Below are 19,101 nucleotides of genomic sequence, written 5' to 3' on the forward strand. Positions count from 1 at the left end.
CAGACTCTTTAAAATTCTGTATTTCAGTTTACATTCTTACATCTTATTCTTCCTGCTCTAGCGCAGTACTTCAGTCTTTTTTTGTCTACCAGTAGTCTATTATATCCCACCTCTGAAGTCTACTATCTTCCTCTGTAATGCATTGAGTTTCATATCTTATCCAAAGTATAAAAATATAAAATAGCTCTGAAAAAAACATTTTGCTCCGATACAAATACATTTGAAAAGTGTGGTATAACCAGTGAGTTAGTTATAAAATTTGGCAAAAATTCTAATTAAGTTATACTGTCAAGATTTAACTATAATTAGTCATCTCTTTTCCAAACCAGAATCCCAGAGTACAATGTTCAATAATGGCATTGGAAAATTCAGTTTCTTTATTTTATTGCACAATTGCACTGAAGCAGAAATAATGCAAAAAGAAAATAAATCTTTGAAACAGATCTGAAATGAGGAAATAAAGTTCAATTTGGCATCAAGGGGTAAACAAGCACTCCAAATCTTTGCAAGAGGGTCTGAACTGCTTAGCAACCAATTCATCCAGAAATCTGCAGTTGAACCTCATATGATGAGTTCATTTTGTAGATGTACTTCTGGAACTTTGTTCATCACAGGACAGGTGGACAGCATCAGCAATTCAGTACAATCCGTCATGGTAAAGAAAGTAACATCAAGCTTCCAGAAGTTTATTTTGCTAAAATGAGATTTAAAAAGACACTTTGCATCTTTGTTCTTTACAAATTTATTCTCGTTTTCAATAGACTGCTCACCTTTAGCGTATCTTTGCTTTCATCTTTATTCCCCATATGTCTCAGTTTTTCTTCGTATATGTCTTTGAGCTCGCTCAACAAGTGCTTCATGTTTTGCCTGACTCCCGACGCTGGCGATAACGCCGATTTCCTGACTCCCGCTCCTAACAGGTCCATGTCCCGCCACCAACCACCATCGTCAATGCCAGCGGCGGCGGCAGCAGCATCACCGTATTTCACTAACCCGCTGTCGGAGCGACCGACATTCTCACCCAGCGCCCTGCCTCCCATACGCCTGCTCCTCTCCGATGGCCGGAGCATACCAAACTCCTCCAGCCAGCCCAGGGGCCGACGACCATCACCCGCTGCGCACCCCCGCACCCTCCCCCCCAAATTTTGAAATCAACGGAACGCGCTCGCGGAACAGCCGCTCCCCCTGCTCTCATTGGCGGAAAGGGTCGCTCGGGGCCGCATGCGTCAGTGTCACGGCCGGGCAACAAACAAGCAGCCCGCAGCGTGAGGCAGACAGAGTGGCGCAGTCCGCAGCGGAGCTGGGTCAAGCTGCACATGGATTGCGTTGCTTTGGACACCAAAGGACGCGAACTGAGCAGGACCACCGGTGTTTACATCGGGGAAAGCTGCGTGCACGTGACAAATTGGCGCTTCCGATTGGCTGCCCTGCTCCGAGAGTGCGGGTCGCCTTCTTGTGGAGTGGATGACAGGTAAAAGGTCTTGCAATCGGCGGAGCGTGTCTAATTTACCGGGTTTTTTATCTTCTCCATACCTTTATGCGCTTTGCTGCTTAGCGCCACTGCTGCCTGCACAATAGGCCTCAGCGTTCGAGTCTGATTGTCAATTCAAAAAGGACGTTGAATTAAGCTAAGGCCTACCTGCGGTATTATGGGGCATTTCTGCTTACCATCTGTTACAAATTTGATTTGCTTGTTTTCGCACGTATTTTATAGCTAGTAACCTTGATGTTTTGGGTAAGTGATACAAATTACTACCAAACAACCGTATTTTAATATAAGTAATAATTGGTAATGTAGGGTTTCGAGCCGAAATTTCTAGTTTCTCCCCACCCCGATTGCTGCTCGAATCGCAGAGTTCCTCCGGCAGAATGCTGCGGATTCTGACATAAGTAGTCTCTCCTGTCTCTGATAATCGAAATATTTTGTTCTTTCATAACAGAGAAATTATTTTTAAATGCAAAATCACCTTACCATTCCCTCAGAAAAATCTGTATGCTTTGCCTTGCCCCTTAAATGACACACTCCAGACCATCAGAAAATTCTCTCTGACACCAGCACTAACTCATCAACTCTGGAGAACTCCCATAAACTGCCACCAAACTCAGCGTTCCCTTACCACGCACTGCTCATTTCTACCTTCCACCCAAGGTCCACAGACCTGACTGTCCTGGTAGGCCCACAGTCTCTGCCTGCTCCTGCCCACTGAATTCGTGTCTGCATACCTCGACTCCATTTTGGTTCTGTCCCTTCCTACCTACATTCACGACACTTCTTGAGCTCTCAATCTCCTCAACAAATTTCAGTTCTCTGGCCATGATCGCCGCATTTTCACTATGGATGTCCTTTCATTATACATTTCAAGGCCTTAAATCTGCTTCTTTCTCAACAAAAGACTCAATCAGTTTCCTTCCACCCACCACTCTCCTCCGTCTGCCAGAACTGGTCTTCACCCTCAACAATTTCCCCTTCGACTCCTCCCACTTTCTCCAAATTGAAAGGGGTAACATGGGCCCCAGCTATGCTGCCCTTCTTGTTAGCTCCACAAAACAGCCATCTTCCAATTTTTCCTGGTAGTGCTCCTCAACTCTTCCTATGCTAAATTAACAACTGTATTAATGCTGCTTCATGTACCATTCTGAGCACGTCAATTTCAACAACATTGCCTCTAACTTCCACCTTACCCTTAAATTCACTTAGTCTACTTCCTCTCTCCCCTTTCTCAATCTCTCTGTCACCATCTCTGGAGATAAACTATTCAACATCATTAAACCTACCGATTCCCACAGCTATCTTAACTATACCCCTTCCCACTTTGTCTCCTGTAAAATAATACTCCCTTTTCTCAGTTCCTTCATCTCTGTCGCATCTGTTCTAGGATAAAACTTTCCCTTCTAGGACATCAGAGATGTCCTCTTTCTTCAAAGAATTGTGTTTTGCTTCTACCTGACGCTACCCTCACCCACAACCTCGCTATTTAACATAGAACATAGAATAGTACAGCACATTACATTACAGTCCCTTCGGCCCACAATGTTGTGCCAGCCCTCAAACCCTGCCTCCCATATACCCCCCCCCACCTTAAATTCCTCCATATACCTGTCTAGTAGTCACTTAAACTTCACGAGTGTATCTGCTTCCACCACTGACATCTCCCGGACATCTGCACTCACCCCAGCTTCCCGCTACCTTAGTGGATAGAGCTCTTCTTGTCCTCACCTAATACACCTCCACATCCAACACATCTTTCTTTGCAAATTCCATCATCCTCAACAGGATTCAACCACCAAACATCTTTATTTTCCTCTCCCCCCCCCCCCCCCGCATCCGACAACCACATCTTTACATCTTATGGATTTCCACAGGATCACGCTCCCTCCATGATTCCCTTGTCTGTTTGTCCCTGCCCACTGATCTTCCTCCTGGCACTTATCCCTGCAAGTGGCCAAAGTGCTGCCCCAGCCATTCACTACCTTCCTCATTTCTATTCAGAGCCCCAAGTAGTGCTTCACCTGCAAATCTTTTGAGGTTGTCTGTTGTATCTGGTGCTTCTGATACAGTCTCCTCTACATTGGTGAGACCAGTCGTAAAACTTCATCAAACACCTCCCCTGCATCCGCCAGAAGTGGAACTTCCCGGTGGCCAAACGTTTTAATTTCAATTCCCATTTCCATTCTGACATGTCAGTCCACAGCCTTCTCTTGTTCCACAATGAGGCCACCTTTAGGGTGGAGGAGCAACACTTCATATTCCATCTGAGTAGCCTCTGACCTAATGGCATGAACATCAATTTCCCCTTCCGGTAAAAAAATTCCCTCTCTTTCCTGTCTTTTTCTATTCCTCACTCTGGCCTCTTACCTCTTCTCACCTGACTACAACCCTTCTTCATGCCCCCTTCTCCTCTAGTCCACTGTCCTCTATCAGATTTCCTCTTCTCCAGCCCTTTACCTTTCCCACCTCTTGACTTCACCTATCACCTTCTAGCTTGTCTTCTTCCCCTCTCCCTGCCTTTTTATCTTGGTGTCTTCCCCCTTCTTTCCAGTCCTGAAGAAGGGTGTCTGCCGGAGACATCAACCGTTTATTCATTTCCACAGATGCTGCCTGCCCTGCTGAGTTCCTCCAGCATTTTGTGTGTGTTTTCGTACAGCTTGTTTACTGATATATCCTTTTTGGTACACCACAGAACCAGGTCATAGTGCCCAAAATCCATGTAGACCAAAGTTGCCTCTTGAGCTTGTCCCATTTACCTGCATGTGGCCCATATCCCTTAATACTTATCATATTAATGCAAAATATATTTTAATTGTAATTGCACATGGTTCTACCACTTCCTTGGCACCAACAACCCTTTAACAACCAATGGTGCAATCCAGGTCATTTTACGATCGAGAAACGTGTTTGTAGACCGGATATTGAACTTTTTACTGTTGGACTTCAGCCCTATTCCACCGAGATACAACACTGGGCGGCACGGGAGGTCGTTCCTGCCTGTGGCCATCGAACTTGCAGCTCCTCCTGTGGAGGGTCAGACACCCTGAGCCAATAGACTGGTCCTGGACTTATTTTCCATCTGGCATAGTTTGCATTTTGTTGTTTGATTGTTTGTGGTTTTTGTATTGCTATATCTATGCTCTATTCTTGGCTGGTGCGGCTGTAACGAAACCCAGTTTCCCTCGGGATCAATAAAGTATCTATCTATCTATCTATCTAAAGATCTGGCCTCAGTCTCCCTTAAAGCTTGCAATTTCACCCATATTCTCTAGTCTTGAGCTCTCCTATTGTGGGAAAAACACTGACAATTCATATTATCTATGCCCCTAATGGTTTTATAAACTTCTACAAGGCCCTCTTAAGTTTTTAACTCCTTTTAAAGTTCAAAATGATATATGATCTTGGAAATAATCACTGTATAACCTTTCAAAAATGTTAACTGTATTAATCTATGAGCACACTCTCATAATTTTACACCATTTCTAATTTATAGTAAATAGAGTAATTGAGGAATAAGACTTGCAGCATATTGTTTAAGTAACAAGCATGAGTGTGGAGTTTTGAAATTAAAATTGTTTGTAAGAAGATTACAGTACAGAAACTAAGATCAGAAAAATACTCATGTCTATTTCTTTTTCCCCCCATTCTCAATTTTCGTCAATATTTATTTCTGTTTAGTTACTTACTTTACCCTTTTCTCCCTTCTCCATTAAAATCCTCTAATACTCAGCTTCATTTCTCCTAGCCCATTGGTCCCATTATTCATGTTCAGCATTGAAATCACTTTTCTCTTATGACTTTAGATTGGCCAGAAGCCAGATTTTCTTTAAAGTTCGAATCAAAAGTTGTTAAAGCAATTAGTATATTCCAGGAAGCAGTTCTCCCAATCTGTATTTTAGTCAATTTTCTTTTCCCCATGAAATGCGTTGTTAGTTGTGAACAGGAAAAAGTGATAGTAATTTTGTAATGACCAGAATTGCGTTCTACTAGAGTTTATGTGGGTAATAGCACGTTTTGCCTCCAGCCAAATAATTTGAGTAATATTTTCCACCTGGAGAAAGTAGTGAGAACATTATCAATTTTCAGTCTCCCAAGAGTATTGCTGTAAAATAGTGACGATACTTGGAGAAAATTATAGTAATTGGATTCAGCTATTATTTTTTCTTAAACAAATATTTTGAATCCTCCATTCCCAGTTGAGCTACTTATTTTTAGCCTTCATATGGAAAATGTATATATTACATATTACAATAAGTATATCTTTTTACTCCGCTTTTATATTTGTCAGTATTTTGTTACTGTTCCAAATTTTGTCATTGTTCTGGTATTCTAATAACCAGATTATGTAAATTAATTTTGGCTCTTGGCAAGGACATCTGTTGGTTGATATTTAACTACTTTAACATTTATTGCAATAAGCAGAACTTGAAAAGTTTGCTGTTTTAAATTGAAGAGAAAATTAAGAAGTTATTTATTTTTTTATAATTTAACACAAAAAAACCTTTTTGAATTATTACATGTGGAGATATAAGGTCTTGTTGATTTTTTTTAAATCAAAGCAGAAGATGTATAAACATGCAATTTTAGTGCAGATACTGTGAGTGCATAATGAGATGACAGAACAAAACAATTGTATAGTGGGAGGTCTTCGAGTAGATGGTCAGAAAAGGTAGCCAGATCTGGTGTTACCTGGATGAATATTGATTAAAATGAAAAAGACAAAGCAGGCGTTACAAATGTAAGATTAATATGATTTAAATATAAAGAACGATTCTTTTACAGTATGTACAAATCATAGGAACAAACTGAAAGGCTACCTGGAGTTGGTGCACAAAATAATGGGCAATTTATTAAAAACTGGTATGCACTAGGAGACCATTTAAAGCTGAACTGTCTGAGCATGATTTTGGTGCAGCTTTTATATTCTCAGTTGACAAGATTACCAAAATAATTACATTTTAATAACAGAATGGAGTCTACAGGACAACTTAAGTAACGGTCTAGGTCCTGATACAGAATAAAATAGTTATGCGCAAGTCTAATAGCAATCCCAATTTTCTTTTACAACAACGGGGCTGTGTATAACATAATAAGTGAAGTTCTAAAACTTGGGTGTCCTCTCTGCTGCATTCCATGTTTCTACTTCTAGGCTTTGTCTGTGGTTGTCTCTAGCACAATCCATATCCCTATTTACTAGTTATTAGCCCTCAATTATTCTTTTCCCTACAAGACAAATTCTTAAAATCTTCTTGCTGGGAGGAAAAATAGGGTAAGGCTAGGTCCCCGCAAATAAAATCCAGTATTTACCTATTTGTCGTCATTAGTAAAGTTGCTGCATTTTACACTGACTAGAAATAAACAGGTTTTGGTCATCTTTGCTTTGAGAAATTCTCTCATTCTGAGACCTGTTGGTCATCAATTCAAGAAGAATGTTCTTAAGCTGCCTCTGCATCCAATCGCACAGTCAAGAAATTAAGAAGCTTTAACTTACCAAATGTTGTAACATACTAAGTAAAGCATGTTCTTATGATTGAAGAAGCTGCTGCTTTAAATCCCATGTTTTGAAATATTCATGCAAAGAAATAAAATGTAAAAAAAAGTTGTGTTAGACATTGGTTAAGACTTTATTAGATATTATGTCATTGAAACACAATATTACAATATGCCATTAGAATAGTGAGTTTGATAATCAGACCTTATTGCCAAAGCTTAATTTCAGGTTGAATATACTGAAAAAAGCCGCAAACATTTCACCATAAGAAAGTGTGTTGATCCACTAACAGTAACTTTAGAGTTTTTTTGCGTTAAACTTTTCATGTGAAAATTTTATGGTTGCTTTCTGTTGCACAGAAAAATGAACACATGAACTTTACTAATGCAAAATCTTGGTTAATGGCTGTGGAATTGCTAGAGAAAAGTACTACTTATGGCTCTCAGCATCTCTGGGTGGCAGCGGTGCTTCATCAATTAGTTTATCAGAGAAGCATTTATATTAGATCGCTGTCAGTGTCAGAACTGTGAGGTAGATGATTCATAAATACAACTCTGGGGAATGGACCAGTTGCATTCTGTGGCATAGAAGTGAAATAAAGGCATATGGTTTATAATTTTTCAACAACTCCTTTGAGCCACAGGGCTGCAGAAGAGAGTCATGGACCCATTGGGATACAGAAATGGTTCTCAATGGGGCATGTGTTTAGGTTTAGGAAGTATTTGGATAGAATTGGTAAGAGAAGGCTGTTTCCAGTGCACTGTTTAAGGCTAGGCATTGTATCTGTACTGACAACTTAACATATCACAATATTATTAAATAACACACACAAAATGCTGGAGGATCTCAGCAAGTCAGGCAGCATCTATGAAGGGGGATTAACAGATATTTCTGGCTAAGGTCCTTCAACAGGACAAAGTCCTGATCATTATTGGAGAAAGTCCACATGTTATGAAAGTGATATCCTTACAGAGAATTTTTTTCCAAAGGTGTGTCTGGCGGACTAGCTAAGGGAATTTAGTATACACAGTATAATTGAATATGCAGAAGGCATTCAGTTATTTGCTACATGAAAATTTTGTACAAAATAAGATCTTTCACTATTAGGGTTAATATCTGTCTGGTGTAAGGATTAGTTAATAGACAGAAAATATTTGGAATAAATAGAACATTTTGGGATTTGAGGTCTGTGACTATGAAAGTTGTGCAAGGATAAATGCTCAGTATCAGCTACTTGTCGGTGACAAATGTTCCTAGTTGCTCACAGTGACTCATGATCATTTCAACATTAAATTGTAAGCCATTGCAATTTTGTCAAGTTTGTTAATATCAGCACAAAACTGTACATGTAACCAATGATTGAAAACATTGTCACAATTAAAATTTTCTTGGAACCTGAGCGTGGAAAAAGTTATTCATGTCACAACGATTTTGCAATACTTCAAACTAATATAATTTCAAGAATGTATTTTCTTCATTTTCCTCTCACTTAAGAGCAAGATAGAATTTTTTTAAACAACAGTAAGAGCTGTTTTTTCCTTGCATAATGAGTAGTGCAATTACAACATCTAGTAGTATTGTTTTTAATAACTTTTGAATTAGTCTATTTCTTGGCTTAATGCTGTCAATAACCTAGGTAGAATGCTTATTTTTTATACTTTGTTGGAATTACCTGTAGTATATGTGGCTGTAACAAAACTGGCTTCTCCATAAGCTTGAGCTTTGAAAATTTAGATGTTTTTTTTTATACAAGGAAAATCTATTGACAGAAAACTCTGATGGTAATAGATCCCCAAGTACATCCTGGGAGCTTGTCAATAGAAATGTAGCTATTGATAGAAGCCTGTGGGAAAACATCGTTCTGCCTGCCTTACATCTGTGTGATCTCTAAATCATAACTGCATTAATATTGACAAGCTACTGACAATAGCCACATTACTATTGATGGGTTTCTGTCAATAATATGCTCCCAAATAAAATGTATTAATTCATAATTTGTAAACTACTCAATAACTGCATTGAGGAAAAAAATACCAAGGGAAGTTCCCACAGTTAAATACTGTTGTAGTTAATATGTTATAAAATATATATTTAGACGATAAGCGTTATTGCTGGAGCTTGTAGTAATACAGCATAAAATTGCTGACTTAAAAATAGTGTGGAAATCCTCTGACAGTATTTGTTTTATGTGGATTAACAAAGGATTTTACTTCAATGTTAGCTAAACACAAACTTTCTAAACTCAACAAATCATTAAAGTATTAAGGGGATTTTTTTTCTCCTAAAACAGATCTTGTTCCACAATAGCTTTGCAGTTGTGCTTCTGCTAAGAGCAAGAGAGATTCTCGAAGGACTTGAAACAGACCATGGAAGGAGTTTGGAAAGGAGGTGATATGAGTAATTGCTGATAATTTCTTCAAACCTTGCGTAATCCTCTCACCGGCTCGTATGCAAACTTGACATGACAGCTAACTCGTCTAACAGCCATGGGACTCGGCAGTGAGAAGGCAACCTTTATAAACAATACACGTCTAGGGTCAGTGTGATTTGGGGTTTGACCAAACAGGAAAACAGGGATGTTCCAGTTAATGGAACTTTGAATTGAACAAATGATGTGCAAATACTGTCCAAACACAATAGCAGATTGTACACCACATAAGATTGTAAAGAAAGTATATATACCAATTTCAGCTTTATCGATTAATAGGAAAAATAAAATAAAAGGGTCCATAACAGTTAAACCAGTCCAATGTGCACACAACCATTGGAGCTCATACTGGAATATTCTCTTACTCATGCACTAGCCCCACAGTCTGCGTGAAAACACCTGCTGCATTTTCGATCTCCCCTCAAAGACCATTCTCAAGCAAATTCTCATTCTCTCCCCCTCTTCCTCCTTGGAGCCATTCATCTGCACAAAGCATTTCTCACAGCGGGGACTGTTCTTCCAACAGCATTCTGCGGCACCTTCCCTTTGGTCCCACTCCGCAGCTCCTGCCAACAGATCTCAAACCACAGTACGGTCCTTCAGAAAACTCTCCACCCACTCTCTCTAGAACCTTCTTCAGTTCCCACCATCCTAATTGGCAGACACATCATTCCTAAGCTGAGAGACAGGGCTTCTTTAGCTGAAATCAAAACATACTACCAGCAGGTCACACTGATTTTGCAGAAAACTGCTACAATGAAATACCTTACAGCATAGCAGTAAGTCCTAGTAGCTCTACTTAACCAGGGCATTATACTTACATGGCTACTCAAGTACCAATGACATATCAAGAGTAGCAGGAGAGGGGTGTATCTTGAAATAGTGCTAATTCAGCCCGGCTGCCTGAATCAAACCCAACAGGACCCAAGTATACATGTCAAGTTTGGGGTGACTATGGTAATAAAATTATTACAACTCCTTAGACTCAGGTTGCATCTGATAGGTCCAGTTCTTTATAAATAAATGTACCCAAAATAAACGCTTGCAGGTAGGTGAGAGAGTATATGTAAAATGAAAAACTTTCTTTGTAAATGGATACCCAATTTGACCCAAAGTAAATCAAAAGCGACATTGTCCTTAAGCTCCAGTCTGATTCTGGCTCTGTTTGAAAGTTAAATCCAAACAAATCTCCAGTACAAACTACCTATTTATATACATCATTTCCAAGTAACTTTCAAGGCATAGTAGCATCTACCCGTGTTCTTCGCCTTTCTCCTAAATTGGCACTGTGATTCACCGAATTTTCATCACTTCACTGTTGGTTCAGGTGTGGTGGCTGTATTATAATTAAGGCATCCGTTAGTCTTGCGAGACCTTGGATCTGCGCCTGGCAGGTCTTCACTCTCCAGGGCGCAGGCCTGGGCAAGGTTGTATGGAAGACCGGCAGTTGTCCATGCTGCAAGTCTCCCCTCTCCATGACACCGATGTTGTCCAAGGGAAGGGCAAGGGCCGATACAGCTTGGCACCAGTGTCATCGCAGAGCACTGTGTGGTTAAGTGCCTTGCTCAAGGACACAACATGCTGCCTCGACTGGGGCTCGAACTCACGACCTTCAGAATGCCTTAACCACGTGGCCACGTGCCCACACTGTATTATAATATTCTCCATCAATATCTTGTCTGCTAACATTTCCAGAAGACCGTACCTTTGTTTAGATTTAGTACAATATAGCTTCAAGTAGCCAAATGCAACAATTGCACATCATTTGAATTTCTTTCAAGAAAAAAATAATCAATTTGTTTATTTTCAATAACTGCTTTCCTTAACATATGGGCTAAAAAGTAAATCACTTTCACCTCTATCTCATTAATGGTTTCAGACTTGCTCAATATAAATTCTTTAACCATGCCTGTATATTTGTTTCTTCATCATTTGCTTCAGATGATGTTCTTTTTCAAATGATTAATGTTTTCAGAACCTGAATTTAATGCAATGCTTTTTAGTTGTCTTATTTCAGCTTGGCACTGATTTACTCTAGGTATGATCTGAGTCCAATAATACTGATACCATTTAACAAGCAAAGGCTACTAATACCATACCATTAAAAATAAATGGTACTACCAAATTTTATGACAGTCTGGTTAGTTTTTCCAAGCTGAAAGTAAAATGCTCACATTTTTTAATGGCAGGCATCATTTGTTTCATGATAAAAGTTTCAAAGCTTTTGTGGTGAATTAATCTGGACTAACTATATGGGTGCATTTTTGTTTATGCCCCAGAAACAGTTGGTACCAGTCCCAGAGGATGAGGCGAGGTGTTACTTTTATTTCCCATTAAGGAATCTGGTTTCAGTATTAAAATGGCTATACAAAAGTGACTCCATAGAACTGAGCACAGTTCAAACTTAAAGGAGTTGAGCTGCATTGTCAAAGATGCCTTCTTTCAGACTGACATTAAAACAACATCCTGTCTGACCTATGAGTAGTGTTGATCTGAGAAAAACAAGGGAGCTATTCTGGAACAGTATTTATGCCTTGACCTATTTTGACATCTTCCACAAATACAGCTTTTTTTTTTCTTTTTTTAAACATAATACTGGAGGCCTTGATGTTCTCTCAAATCCTGATATTCTTACTTGTTCTCCATCACTATGACTGTTTATCACTAAGGTTATTCATCAAACACTTTAACCTTTATTATTCCAGTGCTTTCCTAGCTGCCCCGAAATATCTAAAATTTCAGTCCATGCAGAACCATTGCTAAACCAAGTCCTACTTGCCTGTGATCTGCATTTACTCTTGGTTCTCAGCCACATACTTAAAAATTCTCAACCTTGTGTTTAAATCCCTCTGTGGCCCTACTCTATCACAGTTCCAACAACAACATTTCTCCTATCCTTTTTTTCTATGAACTCTAGAATGTTGTGCATCATTCATTCCTCCATTTGACCTAAGCAGAGTCAGAATCAGGTCTTTTTAATCACTGACATATGTTGTGAAATTTGTTGTTTTGCAGCAGCAGTATGACCCAAGCAGCATGATTTCAAATGTTTCAGCTCACCTTGGTATAAAGACCAAAAACCTTTTCATCTCTCCCAATCCATCTTCCCCTTTATGACTATTTTGGAACTCATCCCTTTTGATCTGCTTTTTCTCTTCCTTCTAACTATAATTTTGGGTGCATATTTTTGTTTATGCCTCCAACTAATTTGGAATGCTATCCTTAATTGAAAGGATTATATAAAATCAAGATCATTACTAAATTCAGGATTTTCACACAATGGGATGTAACTGAAAGCACTTGCTTTCAATTGATTGTAAAATATGTTATTACTTATCAAAACTGATCAGTTAATTAGCTTCAAAGTGAAGTAACTTTTGTCATTTTGACTAAAATTAGTAATGTAGTTTCTTTGTTTTATTTTAGCTCATAGCTCAAATTATCTTGCTGTACAGCATCCTCCAAGGAACGTGGTTAGCCAAGAATGTATTTGTATCAAGCACATGTGGTGAAGAAAGTGTTCTAAATTAAGTAATTAAATGTTTGGCTGTCCCAATAATGGAACCTCTGTTGCCATATGACATGGGTATTCAGTGGGATCCAGTAGTGCCAGTAACTGACTCCTATTAAAATGAGTTTCTGTAAAACAGCACCTTGCATTTGTGTACAGTACTTTTTTTGCCTTTAATTTTATATGGCGGATATCTAGATAGTAATCAAATATTTTGTAGAACTGTGACTAATATTTGAACTATCGGTTGGTACAAATAATGTTCATCAAGTATGACACTTCATTCCAGTACTGGGGAAATGTTGCACTGTCAGAGATGTTAGCTTTTAGATGAGATGTTAAACTGAGACCCTGATTTGGATGAGATGCCAGATTTAGACCTTGTCTTCTTTTGTGAATATGTAGAATTATGAGCACCCTCTTAAAGAAAAGTAGGAGAGAATTAAAATTATCATATTGCTGGTTATAGGAGCTTGCATGCATTGCCCACTATGTTTTCCCTCTCTTACAATGGTGACTTCATTTTAAATGATTTTCATTGCCTGTGAAGCAGTTTGAGACATCTGAACTTGCTGAACTTGATGTGTTAAGGTTTACTATTATTACATATCATTACATAATTTTGGTAAGTAGTTTTTTCATATTTGTTTTGTCTGTCATTGATGTTTCAATTTTTTTTGTAGATTTGTGAAAACATGGATTCCATGGAAGACAACTTAAGTACCCTACCTCCAGTACTAAGAATAAGCCAACTGGATGCTTTTGAACTGGATAGAGCCTTGGAACAGCTGGTGTGGTCCCAATTTGCCCAGTGTTTCCAATGTTTTAAACCTGGCTTGCTTACAAACTTTGAACCAGAACTGAAAGCAATCCTGCAAATTTTGTTATGGAGATTTACAGTCTATTCTCAAAATGCAACAGTTGGCCAGACACTTCTGAGCATCAGATATAAAAATGACTTGTCTCAGGGACAACAATACAAACCAATGAGTAAACGTCAGAAGCTGTGGTATGCATTGTGTACCATTGGAGGGAAATGGCTACAAGAGAGAGCCCATGATTTAATTAGTAGTCGTTCCCCAGAATCAATTATCCACAAGTTTAAATATTTCATAACTTTTTCATTTGGACTTCTGAAAGTTGCTGGGCTACTGAATTTTTTGATCTTTCTTCAGAATGGTAGATTTGCCACATTTCCAGAACGGCTTATAGGAATCAGAGCTGTGTTCTGCAGACCTCAAGGTGTTCGTCAAGTTGGTTTTGAATATATGAATCGGGAACTTTTATGGCATGGCTTTGCCGAATTCTTAATATTTCTTCTGCCACTGATTAATACCAGAAAGCTGAAAGTAATTGTTTCATCATGGTTCCTTCCAGTAGGCCATATCCAAGACAATGATGGTACACTATCAATCCACTGTAAAGAATGTGCCATTTGTGGTGATTGGCCAACTATGCCTCATGTAATTGGTTGTAAGCACGTCTTTTGTTATTACTGCATTCAAAGTAATTATCTATCTGATGCTTACTTTACTTGTCCTAAATGCAGCACTGAAATCCAAAATATAGTTCCTTTGTTATCTAACATTCACCAATCAATCTAATGCAGATTTGCCTAAAGGCCACTTTGGAATTTGAACATGTTATCTAGGTTGACATCTCAATGCACTATTAAAGGACAAGACGCAGATGCAACCTTTGGTGGCCTAGATGTATGTGAAAATTTAATTATATTGTTTACTGACCTAGTATTTGAACTAAATTCTTTCTTAAGCAATCAGCTGCTTCAGAGATGGAACAAATGACAAGGTGATCCACTTCATTTTCCATTTATGGAATCCTTGAAACGTCATGAGGACATCATAAAAGCAGCTTCTTTCCGAATAAAATACTCAAATTGACCACTTTTAATTCCAGAGTTTGTGGTTTGAGTATCTATTCTACATGATGCACAAGTAGATGGATGAGATACCTTATTTTTTTTTTGTTAACTTGTGTTTAAAAAATCCTTTACTCTGATTAACTTGAGAACCATTGTATGTCTTCTGAAACAGATGTCATGAATGAAAGGGTTATCATATGAGCAGCAATTCAAGGCTCTGGGCCTGTACTCGCTGGAATTAAGAGTGAGGGGGGGATCTCATTGAAACCTATCAATGTTGAAAGGGCTAGATTGGGTGAATGTGAAAAAGTTGTTTCATTTGGTGGAGGAATCTAGGACAGCCTCAATATAGAGGGACATCCATTTAGGACAGAGATGAGGAGAAAGTTCTTTAGCCAGAGGGTGATAAATGTGTGGAATTTGTTGCCACAGGTAACTGGGTGCATTTAAAGAGGAGGTCAATAGGTTCTTGATTATTTAGGTGTGAAATGTTAAGGGGACAAAGCAGGAGAATGGCGTTGAGAGGGAAATGGTTCAGCCATAATAAAATGGTGGAGCAGACTAGATGGGCTAAATGGGCTAATTTTGCTCCTCTTGCTTTCAGACTAAGTTCACGAAATAAGGCTTCAATGTACTTTGGATACATCATTTCCCATTTTCCCCCTTCACCAATTGGTTGCAAGTAATTGCTAATCACTATCAAGACTAACAATTACATTTAATTTTCTAATTTGATCTTGTCTTAAATTTCCTATCCGGGGAGCAACTATCATTTCTGGAGGTGATTTTTTTTATTGTAGACGCAGAAAATCTGAAACAAAAAATATAAAATGCTAGTAAAGTTCTGTAGGTCAGCAGCATCTTTCCTGAGATTTGACTCATTGAATGAATGCAAATTCTGTTGGTTTACATGTTGCATGTATGTTGGGCAACTGTCCATCCTCAGTCCATATGTGTGATGTTCTATTTAGGTGCTGCGAAGGTGTTGGAGCCTTCCAGTTAGGGTAGTCAGTGTAATGGGCTAGTCAGAATCAGTGGTTGCCACTTTATATTGGGTACATTCATCCCCCTGTGACTGACTCATTGAATATTTGTATCTATCTTGCTTCTCACCATCCCTCCTGGATGAACTACGTATTATTCCTGTATCTAATGGCACCATCAACCTCAGCCACATTCTCTTCAACAAATCAAAGTCCAGCTTCCATAAAGCATCAGTTGTTGTGTAGAGGTGAGGTTCAACAAATGTGGTCCATCCATATTTGATAACCTTCTCTTTCAGGTATTCAATGACTTTGTTGTGCCCATATTAATCAGTGGAGCACTAGCTGGGGATTTGTACAACAGTTTCATTATGAATTTCACACCACCTGCACATTTTAATCCACTGCTGTCTTCCATAGCTGGTTGGGTACAGAGGACACCATGGTAGTAGTGCATTCATAAATTGTGATTTCCATTGATACTTTTGGCTTGCCCGAGAGCTTGGTCACTTGTCCTCACAAAAGTCCTTGAGCCCAATCCTCTGCCCATTTCTGGAACTCCTGTGCTCTTCCAATTGCATAACATTTTTCAGGTTGCTGTCAGGCTCCCTCTGACATCGCCAGCCACATATTCATTATCTATAATACTTCTGCTTCATCTGAGTTCATGTGACTGTTTCTTCTGAAACTCATTAATAGTTCCAGGTACAGCCTGTTCTCAGTATAGCTAAATGTATTTGGCCTTCCAGCTTGGGAAGACCCAGCCATCATTGTGGTTCCTGGAGTACGGAACATTTGTTGTTCCCTATTAAAGAGTCTGTCAAAGGTAGTAATGGGAGGCTTCTTTCAGAATTAGATGATAATGTCATGAGGATCTTAAACTACTTCAAAAGATTGAGTGGTTCTGCTTTGGTTCCTTATAGGCTCAGAAACTATCCAACCAACTGCTCATGCCAGTTTATTGATGCGGCTTCTGAAGCTGGCTGATTTTTTTTCCAGCATTTGCTATTTTTGATAAACTTTTGGCATTAAGTGATTGAAAATCTCTGAAAATGGATGGTTTCTGGTAATGTTGTCCCATCTACTTGGTACACTAATCCACAAATGAATATTAATTTTGATAGAATCATGTAGCAATTTCTAACTGTGTCCATTACAATTTCTGCTGAAGTAGTCGATGTCTTGACTCAAAAGAAATCTTCCCCAGCCTACCTTGTTGATATCTTCCATCTTTGTACTAAAGTCTTTGTAACTAACTGATAATTAAATACTCTAAATTTGACATTTTTGTGCCCTTAAATTCGGCCATCATTGGAAAACCTAGATATTTGGATGAAATTTTGTGTCTTTTCATTAGAAACCATCTAAAATTAACAAAATAATGAATCATGTACATGTCTATTAAGTTTAAAGCATTAATTAACATAACAGCCACTGAGAAGGTATTTTAAAATGTTGGATAAATTCTTGCAATGGAAATAAAATGATTTGCACATCTTTTCACTATTAGTATGAATGAGTAAATTTGTTAGTTATTTTAGAATAGTACAATGACTGCTTCTGTTTTAAATTATACTTTAATACTGTAAAGTGGATTGCCTAAAAATTCATTGTGTAAATTTATGAACAATTTTCCCTCTAATCACCAGTTCATCAACTTTACTGAGAAATCACCTTCATTGCATATTTTCAGCAGATTACAGTTTTACTGAAAAAATGTTTCAGAAAAGAAAATTTGTATGCTCGTTGTTTTTAAATCACTTGAGTACTGTCTGCTATCAATAGCATTTCAACATAACCAATGGTTATCCGCCTGGTGTTTTTTTTTAACTCCTTCACTCATCAGTTTACTTTCTATGCTAATCCAGCTACACGGAGATAATGTCCAGCGTACAATCTATAATAATTTATGAGGTTTTCAATTCTTAGCCTTTTTCCCTGAATTGAAAATTAATGTTCTTGTAAAATTGATCAGGAAAATAAATTAATTAAAAGTTGTAAAGCTGCCAGACCAGCAAAATCAAGTTTATTTTATTTGAATATTCAGATGTGAAACATAATGTCCCACAGATGTTAACTACGCTGTTTACCAATGTCTATATGGTTTCTTCAGAAAGTTTAGAGGTTGATTTGTCCAGTGGCTGAATGTAAGTATGTGAGTATAGGAAGCACTATGATGGGCTGTGTGCTAAGGCAAATCAAATAAGAAATTCAAAGTGCTTTGTGTTTTCTAGACGAAGAACATTTAGACATGTTGAAAACTCTTGCCAATGGTACTGTTTCATTGCTAGTTTTTTTGCGGCCTCTGTCATACACAATTTATATTACCCATAATCTCAGTTTTGTAACAGTTCTTAGTCTTTCTGTGATTGCATCTTTTACTGTGTATATTAGTTCACATTCTAAATGAGTACTACAAAAGGAAGTGGCCATTCACTTCCATTCAGAGCCCAAAACAGTCCTTCCAGGTGAGGCAGCACTTCACCTGCAAATCTGTTGGGATCACCTACTGTATCTGGTATTTCTACATCGGTGAGATGCAATATAATTTGGGGGACTGCTTTGTGAGCACCTCCACTCCATCCACAAAAAGCAGAATTTCCTGGTTGCCTACCATTTTAATTCCTATCCCCATACTTCTGCCACATTGAGACCACTCTCAGAGTGGAGGAGCAACTTCTCATATTCCATCCAGCTAGCTCCAACCAATGGCATGAACATCAATTTCTTCCTCCAGTAATATCTTTTCTTCTTCCTACCCTTCTTCAGTTCACCGCTTTGACCTCTTCTCACCTGCCTATCACTTCACCATACTGCCCTTTCTCCCAGGGTTCACTCTCCTCTCCCATCAGATTCTTTGCTCTCCAGCCCTTTGCCGTTTCCACCTAGCACTTCTCAGCTTCTCATTTCAACCCCTCCCCCCACCTAACTTCACCCATCACCTTCTAGCTTGTCCTCCTTCCCCTCCCCCACCTTTTTATTCTGGCATCTTTTCATTCCAGTGCCAAAAGGGTCTTGGCCCAAAACATCATTATTCTTTTCATAGGTGTTGCCTGATATGTTGCATTCCTTCAGCATTTTGTGTATGTTACAAAAGCATTGTTTGCATCTCATCCAAAAAACAGGTAATTGGACTTTCAGTAAAGGGGAGGATACCACAGGGAATGGTGCCGGTTGCTTAGCTATTTCTAGTCTATTCAATTACAATTCTTGACATACTGCAAGGTTAATGAAGTGAGGGTTAGGGTTTTATTGCAACTAGTATGAAGTACCAAGGTTTTGGTGCACATTTGCACGTGTAGTTATCTTCACAGCTG

General features: G+C 38.7%; 2 protein-coding genes across 15 annotated transcripts in view; one reads left to right on the forward strand and one right to left on the reverse strand.

Annotated features, from left to right (window-relative positions):
• LOC140195234 (uncharacterized) overlaps nt 1–1,251 on the reverse strand; it is a 665,367-nt gene extending 664,116 nt beyond the window's left edge. For 3 of the 12 annotated variants that reach the window (XM_072253281.1, XM_072253262.1, XM_072253273.1), the window contains exon 1: nt 771–1,243. In XM_072253281.1, coding sequence (XP_072109382.1) covers nt 771–1,070 — 300 coding nt within the window. In that variant the 5' untranslated portion in view covers nt 1,071–1,243. Of the gene's footprint in view, nt 1–770 lie in introns of all 12 variants that reach the window. The other 9 variants (XM_072253330.1, XM_072253298.1, XM_072253253.1 and 6 more) reach the window with 7 other exon arrangements.
• pex2 (peroxisomal biogenesis factor 2) lies at nt 1,221–17,793 on the forward strand. 3 transcript variants are annotated; one of them, XM_072253352.1, is made up of 3 exons: nt 1,221–1,471; nt 9,271–9,368; nt 13,603–17,793. In XM_072253352.1, exon 3 carries the CDS (start codon nt 13,615–13,617, stop codon nt 14,521–14,523), a length of 909 nt encoding a protein of 302 aa, XP_072109453.1. In that variant the 5' UTR covers nt 1,221–1,471; nt 9,271–9,368; nt 13,603–13,614; the 3' UTR covers nt 14,524–17,793. The 3 variants fall into 3 exon arrangements, with proteins under 3 accessions (XP_072109453.1, XP_072109459.1, XP_072109466.1); XM_072253358.1 differs by lacking the exon at nt 9,271–9,368; XM_072253365.1 differs by lacking the exons at nt 1,221–1,471; nt 9,271–9,368 and adding an exon at nt 9,379–9,516.
• Nucleotides 17,794–19,101: the final 1,308 nt, after the last annotated feature.

Source organism: Mobula birostris, chromosome 1 (genome assembly GCF_030028105.1).
Source record: "Mobula birostris isolate sMobBir1 chromosome 1, sMobBir1.hap1, whole genome shotgun sequence".
NCBI lineage: Eukaryota > Metazoa > Chordata > Chondrichthyes > Myliobatiformes > Myliobatidae > Mobula > Mobula birostris.

What these genes read in the sequence shown, in the direction of transcription:
- pex2 (XM_072253352.1), top strand. Translation starts at nt 13,615, where the DNA reads ATGGATTCCATGGAAGACAACTTAAGTACCCTACCTCCAGTACTAAGA.